This window comes from Maylandia zebra, linkage group LG9, assembly GCF_041146795.1.
Source record: "Maylandia zebra isolate NMK-2024a linkage group LG9, Mzebra_GT3a, whole genome shotgun sequence".
NCBI lineage: Eukaryota > Metazoa > Chordata > Actinopteri > Cichliformes > Cichlidae > Maylandia > Maylandia zebra.
Window position 1 is genome coordinate 23,454,361 of NC_135175.1, and position 13,297 is coordinate 23,467,657.

The 13,297-nt window shown below is 42.9% G+C and overlaps 1 protein-coding gene across 1 annotated transcript in view; it reads right to left on the reverse strand.

The window, feature by feature from the left end:
* ptprn2 (protein tyrosine phosphatase receptor type N2) overlaps positions 1-13,297 on the reverse strand; it is a 152,425-nt gene that overhangs the window by 22,790 nt on the left and 116,338 nt on the right. The window contains exons 12-13 of the mRNA XM_004546830.6: positions 6,082-6,297; positions 3,038-3,241 (exon numbers count right to left, since the gene is read on the reverse strand). Coding sequence (XP_004546887.1) covers positions 3,038-3,241; positions 6,082-6,297 — 420 coding nt within the window. The remainder of the gene's footprint in view (positions 1-3,037; positions 3,242-6,081; positions 6,298-13,297) is intronic.

Consider the following 13,297-nt stretch of genomic DNA (forward strand, 5'->3'; position numbering starts at 1 on the left):
GAGAACCTGCTGAGGGGTGTTTTGCTTTGCAAGGCCGGAAAACAAGTTTGGTGCCTGTGAACCCCTGTCCGTGGTGCTGAAAAGCTGCAGAATCACAGAGTGGCACATGCTTCCTTTTTACACATCTCTTAATTATTTTACATACATAAAATGTAGAGGTTATGGCATCACAGTGTAGCTGAAACAGAAGAAAAAAAACAAGTGTAAGACACCAGAGGTGTGCCAAAGCTCTGGAAAGCACAGCAGATGACTCAGCACACAGAGGCATCCAATTTTGGTTTTGAAGTTGGAAGTCGTTATGCAAGTCTTAAGGTGGGCCACACAGTGGGACACAACATCGTAGTTCATTTATCCTGACGGCACTCTCGCAGAAGTGGTGTGTGTGCGTGTGTGTGTGTGTGTGTGTGTGAGGTGTTTGGGGCTCAAGAAGGAAAAAAAAAGAACCCCCAGCATGTGTGCTTTGGAAAGCTGGGTATTCATCATCCTTCTCCACACGGTGTGAGCTCCAAAGAGCGGGAGCGGCGAGATGAGAGGAGAGCAGAGATCGGAAAATATAGGTCTGAGATCAGTGATAACAAGGCAATCTCACACATGGTTTCATGTGAGATGGTGGAGGAATTTTAAAGAAGAGGCCCCTATAGGACATCTCCATGTCAATCACGGCCATGAAAGAGAAGTAAAGGCCCCAGAGTGTTTTACCTTTCCACAGCGAAGCGCTTGCGTTGCTGCTGCGAAGAAACTAGGGCTAATAATAACAGCTCCTAGAAATGATTCACAGTGGCTCTTTTGTTATTTGCAAGGCTAAATGCTTTTCTATTGTCAATGTTTTCAAAAGAGGCTTCACAAACAAGCCTTGACGAGTGCAACAAAACCCATCTATTACCAGCAATACAAGGCATTACTCAGATTCACTCTCATTCATTATAGCCTCCCAATATAAAAGCTAGACATGCAGTGTGATGAATGCTCTCTCCATTAATGGAAACACTGCAAGGCATCTATCCATCTCTTTTATCAAGCTTGTTTCAAATGAATGAAGCAAAAGTTGTGCAAAATCAAACCATGCATTGTGTGTTTGTGGAAGTATTGGCAACCAAGAGCTTTTTCAATCAAACGAAAAAAAAAAAAAAAAGAACAATATTTCTAAAACATCCAAATGACAATCAGATGGGTAATGATATTTCACTTTTGTGCCGCTCTCATCACGCGAAACATTGTCTACCTTATTTTGCTGCGGCGGTAAGAGAAAACGGAGGCGGTAAGAGATGAAAATGACAGAGAGGAGAGAGAACCAGGACGGAATGATGAAGAGGGAAAATGAGACAGAAGTAGGAAGAAAAAGTTGGAGGAGGAGGAGAAAAAAAAATATAAAGACGCCAGAGCCGAGATAAAAGCAGGAGGGAGAAAACAGCAGGAAGAGTAATGAAAAAAACAAAAACAAAGATAACAGGTTTCTGAAGGGAATGAGGTGAGAGAGGGATGAAAAACACCATCCAGACAGATAAACAGAGAGAAATAAAGCTGTTGGTATTCATACAGGACGTCTTAAAATCAGACACTAGCATACAAATTCATCAAACAAATAAAAGGAAGTGACAGCAAACATTTTTCTATACTGGATTGGCTCCAGTATGCCAGAATATTCCAAATTAGGTGTAGTACAAAATACATTACACTGGCAATCTTCATTTAACCATGCAGGCACTCTAAGCGGCGTGACGTATAACAGACATTACCTCATGGCTCCTCAAGGTGGAGCTAAAAAGCGAATGAGTGCAAGGGTCTTAACTGGCTTGCAGCAATAAATGCATAGCTGAGAAGCAGCAGGCAGCCAGAGAAAGCAAATCAGGGTGCTAACCGATTGAAGCAACACACAATGCCAACACTTGTATATTAATCCCACAATGCAGTGAGTAAATTCTCTCTTCTGTGCGAATATCGCGATGTATCGTAAATGATTTTATGGCCATTTATCGAGTATCGCAGAATCACATACATATGACATCATAAGGTACTTGAGTCAGTGTTCATTTTTTAACATTAAAATTAGATTTTTAAACCTATTAATTATATAAAAGTAGATATTTCAGTCACTGATCACTCATTTTTGTTGTTCTTTCAAAGAATTTTAAACAATTTCTTTAGTGTCAACGTATTTATTTACTTGAAAATATCATCGGACTTCTTCCCACCACTATTAGCTGTCGATTTGTCTATTTAATGACCCGTAACAGTATTTTCCCAAGCATTCATTAGGTACCACTAACCCTAACCCACTGGCTCTCAAACTGTGGTGAGGGACAGAAACAGGTGGATAGAGTTTGCTGATGCTATTGCACTTTCAGCTTGGATCCTTTTTATTTTTTATGACTGTTAAAAACTGTGGGGTGTGCGTGTGAACGTCCTTCTGAAGTGGGGTATGCCAGGAAAAACTTGAGAACTGCAGCCTGAAACCATCACTCTCAGCTAACAATTTTCACCTCTCAAGTTCTCTTGCTAGTTTTCACAACAGTCTGCGTTCTGCATTTGATCACAGTTATTTCATTAGACAGACATTACTAAACGATCACTCAGATCTCATTAAAGACATCCCGCGTGCACTGTTGGAGCAGGTATTTGTGGATGCCATCTTTTTCGTGCTTTATGGATATCCTGATTTGTACTTTTATGATTAATGTAGTAACTCAACACTCACCATCCTCTGGTGAAGTGCAGTACCAAAGGCTGGGAATGTCTGATGTAGACTTGTGACTGTCTACTGAAAGCTGACCCTACTTACATAGCTTAGGAGTCTCACACACTCGACTAAACCCACCCTGGCAGGTTAAGTGCATATTTATGAGACATGAAGGGATGTTTGTGCTTGTTCAGTTGAAACAGTCAGACGCTAAGAACCACAAATGCTCTCTGAGGGCTGGACAACAAGCCATGTTACCAGCCAACCTCCATTTAATAACTCATCTCCTTCTTTACCCCCTTTTTCCACCTCATGAATCATTACTTAAATTATTTCTGGAGTCAAGGCAAAGCTTCTTACCAGTATCATGTGACCAGTGGAGATGTCCATGTTGGATGGGACTGGCTCTTCACACCAGGAGGAGGTGCTGCTGCGGGTCGACGGGCTGGCTGCGGGGCCATCGCTGAACTGAGATGACACGCTGTTGAGCCGAGAGTGGCGCAACGTCTCCGGCCGCTCGACGCGCTCCGATGTTCGTATCGCCATCCGCTGACGACACAACTCCTGGGGATTACAGGAGACGACGATGGTGAAGAAGTGGATAATGAAGAGCGCAGTTCTTCCTCTTTGCAAGCTCTTGTGCATTTATCTTCTTTTCATGCACGTAACAATAGCTTTATGTGCTTATCCTTGCTGTGAGGGGCTGGTTTCTGTAAATGCACCTTGTGAAATCCTGCATCTCGGCTGAGTTGATCTGTCCTCACTTAACTGTAGATTAATGGCTTATCCTCGTGGATTATGGAGCTTATACTAATTATGTCAAAAATACATGGTTGAGGAACCCTTACAGAATAAATTCAGTATGTCACACCTTGCTGCCACACAAACAACTCCCTTCAACGCTAAAGAATGGATCTTTCACAGCATAATCACCCCACATCCACACGGTGAACTCAAACTGCACAGCAAAAAGTGCTCTACTTAAAAAAGAAGAATCTTTTTTTAAAGGATTTTTTTTTTTTGCAGAGAAGCAAAGGAGATACAAAATGAAGTTCCACTATTGCAAAATAAATGAATAAACATTTCCTGTCGCTTAGGAAGCCACTTCTATTAAGACCACACATCTTTGTAGTCTTAATGAGTCAGTTTTTCTCCCATCATGCCTCAGTGCAGAGACAGAGGATTAACCCTCTGAGATCTAATTTGTCATCCTAGCCCCCAACACTTAGCCTAACTGTACCCTGATGTTATAGTGACAAAATTCAATTAAATGAGTTTTAATGCATGTCAGTTAGAATAATTATTATAATAATAACAATTATTCGTGTTATTTCCCTTATTTTGTTTTCTAAAATGACATATTCTGATGGTTAGGACCATCACTATTGGTTACTTAGACCTCAGGGGGTTAAACAGTTCAAGACTGAGCATTAACTACTAAAATGACCAGCACAGGGTTGTATACCTCGGCCAACAAGTTACATTGGAGTTTATATTCATGCCTGTTTAGACCCATGGAAGACTTTTAAAGGTGGATGCCAAAGATCAATTCTGCATCAGTAAATTCCAGAAATACAGTCACAGTCTCTTCCTCCTTTTCCCGAGTTATGGCTGGAAAACCTGGCTGGTTATAAAATGTTGCTGCATTATGTATTTGTTAGACATTTGTGTGAAATTCTGTCCCTAAAAGTCTCTTGTGATGTAACCTTGATCTTTGACATACGACCATCAAACTCTCACAACTTCACCCTCTACCGCACGTTTGCGCCACATGTAATGAAACTCCACCCCGTGACGACGCTCTATCTCACTCAAAACACTCCGATGATAGTTTATCAAATTTGAAGAAATTCGCCAAGAGCGTTCCTGAGCTATTGTGTTCACCCAAAAAAAGATGTATGAATAAATGGGCAACGAGAAATGATAACGCCTCTGGCCATGCATGTTGACAGCGCTGAAGCATAATAAAAAAATATATAAATATATATATTAGAAAGAAAATCTGCTGAATTTATGCAAGCTTACATATTACATCTGCTTCCCCACAATAAGGTGTGGCTTCACTGGATATTTCCACGTTAAATTTATAATCTGTAAGCCCCACCGTGTTTAAATTTGGGAGGCAAAGCAGTCAGCTCCACAGAATTCATTTCCATACTCAATTAATAACAGTCAGGGCAGGCGGGCCAGTGAAAATGCCTCGTGAAAGCACATGCTATCTCATGATGAATCATAGCGATATTTCCCTCTGGAGCACAGGCCTCTCTAAGCTCTGGTCTTGGATCAGCTTTTCTGCCATCGGACTTTAATGATTAGAGGCATGAAGCAGTGCCCTGGGCCTTGGCCCCAGGGCACAGTCCAGGTCCACCTCATAATTCATCCTACTTCTCAACATCTCTGCAAAGCCCTGTGCTGTACCAGCGCTGAGAAATGGTCCCATAAGAAGGGAGTGGGATGCAGTTAGTGCCAGAGGAGAGAGACACACGGAGCCCAGGGAGAAGCACAGGTCGTGAGATTACACTCTCCCCGTTACCCCCTTCTTTCAGACAACTAATCAGAATGAAAACAGGGCCAAGGGGAAACAAAATCTACAGTCCGTGCTGCCATTTTACAATAACACCCTCCCACTGCAGACAGCTCTCCCCAAACAACTCTGTATGTCAAGCATAGAGTACACACCCACAAGACAGCAGAGTGGCTAGCAAAGGACGAACAGGTACCGGATTTCACCTTAAATTTGCACCGATTTTCATTAATTTATGATAATCAAAGAGTGGAATTTCAGAAAGAATATTTTTGCATCTATTCTTAATTTGAATATTTTTTTATTTGATATCTTTTTTAATGGTCATCACCATAACACCTCAGCCTTTGGAAATCAGCCTCGTGAAAACCTGATAAAATATTGAAAATGTTAACGTGACATGCAGATAAATGTGTTCTGAGTGCCACGCTGGGCACAGCTGAGCCCCAACTCTGAAAATCAATACAGCCCAGGCTGCCTGTTGCCCTGGAGGAACTGAGGGAATAGGTCACAGTGGCGGTCTGCTCCCTTTCTCCTACGCAGACACACACAATTCACATGAAAGGGTAAGCATATCTATTGGAAAAATGCTACTGGCAAAGAAAAAGGAAAGATTTAAATACACATGACAATATTTTCCTGTTAAACTACTAAAACATTTAATAGCACATAAAATAAAACAAAACAACAAAATCGCTGCATCAAAAAATGGTCCCGAAAAGCAGGTGGAACAAGAGTCACTCAAACATGAGCAGACAAACTCTCACAAACCAATTGGATGATCGGCCGTATTTGAACAGAGGGTGCTTCCCTCCAATAGCAAAGCACAGGATAAGAATCCCGGCCTCTGACTGGCTCATAGCAAGGAGGCTGGTCTTACCTGATAGGTTGCAGTGGCATCAGTACTGGTGTCAGTCCCCAGACTGGCTAGCTTCTCCTTCATGTGTAGGTGCGAGCGCTGGCGCACGCAGAAGAAAGTGGCCGACACTGCCACGGCCACCAGGATGAAGAGCATGCAGAGGACGGAGAGCAGCAGGAACTGGCCCGACTCCACCCTGGTCTCCTTCACCACGGGGATCTGGGTCAGGCTGCCCCTCTGGAGGACACGCACACAAACAGAGAGAGAAAAACGCTGTCAAGAGCGGTAAATGATGCCAGTCTGTCTTTTTCCCAGACTGATGCAGTCGCTTTTGATTTACAGCAACCTCCATATCAAGTCTGCAGTGCATCAATTTTCACCTGAAGGCTTGTGTTGGGGAAAAAATGTGGATGCAGAAGTGACGCAAGTGCCTTGTCACCTTACCTCCACTTCCTCTCCCACTCTTTCCTTCCACCCACTGCCACTGTCTGACTGGCCATTCTCATTAGAGAGCTCTAACTCTGGCTTGATAATATGCATTCGGACTCAGTCAACCCCTATTACAAGCCCCTGTCCAGTCCTGTCTCCTCACTGTGCCCCACTATAGATATTTACAACCCCATTTAGTGCTGGCATGGCACGGGCTGGCACTGTGCAGCTTCAGGAGGCCTGGATACTAAAAGCTGTTGCTTAATTAGCTCCTCTGGTCCTGAGTTTGGCTGGATTAGGCCCTGGCCCAAGCTGCACAGCTAATGGCTACCAGGACTGGGGAGACACAGGCGGCGCAGACTGGACCCTCACACATACACTACTATCACCAGTTCAGTAAAAAACAAGAAAAAAAAAAAAGCTTTTCAAAGATTCACACCAACGCTGCATGTTAATTTAGACAGTAGTTTCTACAGCAGACCAGGTTTAATGTGGTGTAACATCATCTAAGAGATTTTTATCAGTGTAGGTTAAAGAATAGGCCCTATGTGTTGATAATTGGTCCACTTGTGGCCATTTACTATAACAATAAATCCCCTGTAGGCCTCGCTGATACATATTTTGAGAGCATAACAGTGATAATTAGGAGCAATAATGCAGACGGATAATTAAAGATACCTAAAATGTAGCTGCTAATAAGACTGCCTGTGCTGATTGCATAGGCATCCTGTCAATTTGTCTTTGCTTTGAGCTCTGCAAAACAGAGGGGTGCAATTTGGCCCAGCACAATTTGCCTCACATAAATCATCCTCACTGTCCTCTGAGATTGACGTAAAAACATGGCGTTTCTGTAAAAGCCAGATCTCTGCAGATTTTGATCAAATTTTACCAGCTGCACACATGCCAATAGCTATGCATCTGCAAAAGGGCAATATCAATAACAGTGCACGAATACATCAGCAGGCTCCTAATTGTCTGCATGCAATATTGAAAGATTGATGGGTGGAATGAATCAAATCCACCCCCCCCAAAAAAAAAAAAGAAATAAAAAAAGCAGCCAGTCGTGCTCTGACATTTAGCCTGAGGGGTCTAATGGGCTGGCTGAAGGATGACTACATCTTGTTATACCATTTTCAAAACAAGACACTTCACCTCACACCAGTAACAATGCGGTTTGACCTTGTGGCTCGTAATTGCCAGTGTTTTAGCTGTTGTGCCGATGCCCGGGTCTTTTCGATTACTGTGTTGGGCCTGACGACAGTTGCTGTTGATTGCAATTGCGGTGACTCGAGCATGTAGTTTCAATCAAGCATTAAGAGGTTGGACAACAACCGAAAGGTTTGAAGAGGCTCATATACGGTTAGAGAGGGGAGAAATGGCCTCCATCCAGTGAATTGTCTCTCGTTTTTAGTGATTGAAATGAATACACGGACAGCAGCAATGTTTTAGAAATGAAAACTATTTTCATTTGCTAGATGCATTCTAACATAAACACGCACACAAAAAATAAAAATATCGAAGCTTAAAAAGCCTCCTTCCACTTTGCATCCAGCATATCTGGCACCATAGGATGCTACACTGATTCAAGCCTCTGAAATCAAAGTGCCTACTGATTCAGATCTGCCTCAACCGATTTCCAGCAGTAGCACAATAATACAACTCTATCTTTTATTTCGAAAAAAAATAAATTAACATTTATTATAAAGTTCATCACGGACGTGGCCCTTCGTAATACGTGGCTTATTCTCGAAAACGATTTACCTGGTCAGCTTGAAATGAATAAAAATGTTTGGGAGCGAACAGACTTGAAATGCAGTGTGATCTTAAAAGAGTGTTTGAAGATGGCAATCGAACTGGAAGGAAACTAGAAGAGAGACAGAAAAGGGGGGGAAAAGGAGGAAAAGTGCCGCGAAGAATTACCTTTTGAGTTTTGTTCCTCAGCTTTTTTTCAGCTTTTTATAAATTACATTTTGTATTAATTTTTCACCCCATGATTGGAGTCTGGTTCAACTAAAAATTGCATCAAGATTTCCCTCATAACTAAATGAATATTTTTAACCGAGATTATTCTTTTAAAAAAAATCACAAGCTATCACATTTAGAATTTTACCCCCTTTTGTTTTATGTGCATTTAATAAAAAATATCACCTGGTTGAAGCATCACAGAATAAATCATCAGCTTAGTTTTTTTTTATATCTTTTTGGAAATGTATTTGTTAAATCTCTTGAACACACACACACACACACACAAATGATTTTAACACCATTCCTATCTCTGGTTATAACTCTGCCTCTAACAGGCTCTCTCCCTCTGCTCTCCTCTCTGCTCACATCGCCCCTGTCTGGTGTGGTGAATTAGCCAATCTGAGAGGAGACAAGGGGCAGATGGATTTCGGTGCTCTGGATTATTCACATAATAAAAGGGAAGGTCAGGCAGAGTGGTGCTGTCGGGGCAAATGGCCATCCATTCACTCACGCCACAATACCTTTAAGAAGTACGAGAGGAAAATCCTTCCAAACACCACAACGCCAGACCTTAAATCAAAGTCTTTTCTTTTTGAAGTTGCAGCTACTATTGCAGATTTGAATGGTATGAAATCAGCTCCATGTAAGCTGTATTCATGAGAGAACCTGTGATTAATAAAAGAAAAAAAATCTCCCAAAATAAAAGTGTCTAATGTTGTTTAAATTTGGCAACATTGAAAATAATTTTTAGACTTACTTTTATTCATTCATTTATATATACAATATATGTGATTTTTTTTAAGTCAGCCAGTCCTAAACTAGACTTAAACGATGAAAATAAATCTAGGAATTAAATAGATATTTATGTCACAAAACACATGATTAAAAATGAATATTTGAGCAGTCAAAGAGGGGAATTACCAGTTCTAATTCTCAACATTTAAGAGTTGGAGCTGTCGGCACCAAAGAAGATGAGCCTGCTTCGAAACTTTGTCCGCTGCAGCCAGATGTGCTCCCATCAAAGCAGCAGACTCAACACACCGCTTCCTAGGATTTTTTTAAATCTTTTTTTTTTCTTTCTGTAAGATTAGATTTATTTTTCATACACTGGAAGCCAAATGCTTTCGATTCTCGATCACATTTATGCCATCAGCTTTTCGTGATTCGGTCTTCAGCAAACTATCGCGCAGAAGGAGCGAAATTAAATGTGCTCAGACTGAAACCAGAGCTCCTAAATTATTCTGCATCTCGATGAAAAAACATTTTCGCTCACGGGCTTTCACCGTGATTGTTCGCAAGTTTTTTTTTTCTTTTGTTATTTTTTTTCCCAAAGCCAATCCTTCTCTCTCTCTTTAACCGTTAAAACTTGCACACTGATTACAGCACAAAACAGACACACGCGTTTTCAAGCCAGGAGATAATTACCCAAATCCATGTCGCCGGGCAGAGCGCACATTTCGCAGTAAACGGAAGCTGATGCTGCGTCTTGTATTCCAGAGAGCACGGATAACCACTGACGCTCGCCGCAGCTCCAAGAAGCGTTTGCGCGTCCCGGCCGCCCACTCAGTCCGCTTCTCCAAAAGTTCCCCTGCGATGGTCCCATGCGTGCCCCCTCCCCAGCGCCAACAAAAGACGTAGATGAAGAAAAAAAAGAGAAGGGGGCAAAAAAGGGAGAGTCGAAGAGAATAAGAAAAGGGAGAAGAATGTGGGATATGCCCGCCTGATTTTCCGAGCCTCGGAAGAATGTGCAGAAGCCCCACTAGTGAGTCCTTTCAGCGCCTCTGTGCCAATGAAAAGAGATGGGGAGGTGGTGGGGTTGGGTTTTTTTTTTTTTTTTTGCGATCATTTAGTTAAGGCTGAGCCCCTCCTTATATTCAGCCGCTCAGGAGTCCCCGTCCATTGCACATGTCATATCCACTGGTTGCTATAGCGATGCCTCCACATGTTGTCGACAGTGAATGTTCAAGGAGCGATGCCTGGCTAATAGGCTTGCGGGCCGAGGGGCGATATGAATGGACATAGGGCTAGTCACTCATTTGTTGAGCTACTAGGGGTCTCTGTGTTTGGTGTGTGAATTGCTGTTTTCTCAGGCTCTGCTTTTCCTCTGCTCCCTCTCCCAGGGATTCAGTTATGTGAGCAGAATAAGGGAGATGGGGTAGTTTATTCTTCAAAGTAGGCTTTTGCATTTAAAGCTGAAGTGAGCGCTATTATTGGAGGCTACCACACCGTACAGTAGTTGTAAACTATATGAATGCTGCATCGGAGATAGATTGGGTGCATTCTGGAAAAAAAAAAACCCCAAACCTCAACCTAAAGTAAAATTGCTTATAATTGGCTGAGTCTTTTCTCCGCTTCCTTCCCAGTGCTGCCAAAATGAAGTGAAAAGGAGGTGGAAATTGCAAGTTTAACAAGTTTTAAGGATAAAACTCAATAAAATGCTATCCTAATTAGCAATCAGTCTGAAAAAAAAAAATCCAATGGAGAGTAACAGCTGCACTTAGCAGGGAGAGAGAGAGCGAGAGAGAAAGGGGGATTATGGAGAGCACAAGCAGAGAAAAGGAGAAAGCAAAAGAAAAGGGGCGGTGAAGAGAGGAGAACGGGGGTCCTGTCAAATGCAGATGACGAGTCGTGGGGAGGGGGGCTGTGTGACGGGGCGCTCTCCAGTTTATTTTTTCCATTCAGAGAGCACCCCCTCCTCTCCTCTATTGTCCCTCAGTGTGACAGCTGGAGTTGGCAATGTGAAGGGGAGAACAAAAACGAGCTTGCTGTCCAGCCTGGGTCTGTGGCCACATCGGACGCCACCACATCTCCCCCCCCACCCCCCAAAAAAAGCAGGGCCAACCAGACGGGCCCCGCGGGGATGAAACCTGAAGCAGAACACACTCCGATTGACTCGACAATTTTACAGCATCCCCCAAAAACTCTTAAATGCGTAATTGTACCAAGCAGGATTAGCTGCAAAACTAAAACTGTGAGTGCATTTGGCTTTCCCCTTTTCTCATGGCCACAATACGCTTGACACTTCTCACGTCGTGCTCTCTGCACACTTGCATCTGCAAATATCAGAAAATTATTCAGAACCCAGACGCTGTTTTCTCTCCTCCCTGCGAGAGGGCATGCAAATGCTCATGGCCCGCGAGGTAAATTTTTCTAACTTGCAGGATTCTGATTCAGTTTTGAGCAGATTAACTCATTCTTTCTGCAGTGGCTTGCTGTTGCAGCAATGCACGACAGATGCAGAAGTAATGCAAGGTGGGAGACTTTTATTACGACTGTCGGTGTGTGGGTTTTATTACTGGTAAGAAATGAATAGTGGCTCCTGAAGTTAATCCCCAGAAAATCAGTCCCTACATTAAGTCGGCAATCATATCTGTCTTGGTCTCTGGTGGATTGGAAGAGAGACCTGTTCATGCTTTTTCATACAAGACACCCTGGTTACACACCTGTCAGCCCTATCTAAACCCATACTCACCCAAACAAGAGTATTCCCCTGACGCTCAGAGGATGAAACCTTTACCTTTTCTTTGAAGGAAAGCCTGACTTTGGCACATGCCGTTTTCCTTTACTTGAACTCTGCGTAAATGGACACATTTTCACACATGCCGTCTGCTACGTGCCGCACAGTGCCATTTGACAACTCGTGTCACATCCCCCCAGTGAGGCCAGCGCTAATGGTTATCTCACCAGGGAGGTCTGACGTGCATCGATTCATTCTCTCTCTCTGTCACACACACACACAAAACCCTACAAGCAGTCAAATTCAGGATCGTACTGAAGTAAGTCGCTCTCGTGGTCACTGGTGATAATCGTAGATGCTGTCTCGCCTGCGTGTCCCTCCTGTAAGTACCTTCTCGGGGTAACACATGTTCCAACAGCCGCCTTGAGTCCTGCATGGCTTATCTGTCCTCCTCTACTCTCGCTGCTAGGCTGTTTGCCTCTGTGACACATTTCACATTTCTAATAAAGAAAAAAGACGGAAAAGCAATGAGTGTGTTTAAACAGTGGCAGACAGAGGTATGCGGCACTTCACCATGTCACCAGGAGAGAGGTGGGGATGAGAAATGTTAAACAAATGCCAGGATCAAGTGCGCTACCTGCGATGGCAGAGCAGAGACATCCACTGATGCCTCTGTGTGAGTTCAGAAACGGGTTGAGGAGACAATAACTTGCTCAGGTATTATCTTTGCACCTACAGGCTGCAGACATCTGGGCATATTGACATGTCTGTTGGAAATGTGCAGGTATGCTTCAACAGTCCATCTAACGGTGTAGGAAGACCTTCATCTGGACACACAGACGTCTAAGCTTTTAATATTTCTATTTTAGCAAACAGAATAGAAAGCCACCTTGCAGAGGACAGGGAGGCAGCACATTGGTGGTGCACACATATACCAATCACACTATAATGCTATCAGTGAGAGCCTAATGTCATTTACAGTGCTGCACAAGAAACCAACAGCTGCAATGTGTACCTGCAGACTTAACTAATGTGAGAAAGTGCTACACCAGAAATAGTTAGGGGGATGTTCTGCAAGGCTTTTTGAAACAGGGTGCAATAAATTATTCATAATAATATGTGAGAGAAGTGGTTTCTACTGCTCAATTTGGGAAGGTGTTGGAGGATTAGCTTCAAACTGTAGCGCGGAGAGAAATGTATGCAGTACAAAATACATTTGGGTTTTGTCTTCCTTTTTTTCCCACCCCTCTCCCAGATCCACCAGCTGTTATCGTTATTGCCGAAGTGATATTACACGATACGTGCGAGAGGGAAATCTCGAGGCTCATCTGGGTTTTTAACTCTTCTGTTTTTAAGCGTTTGATTTACACATTTACCCTTATGCTG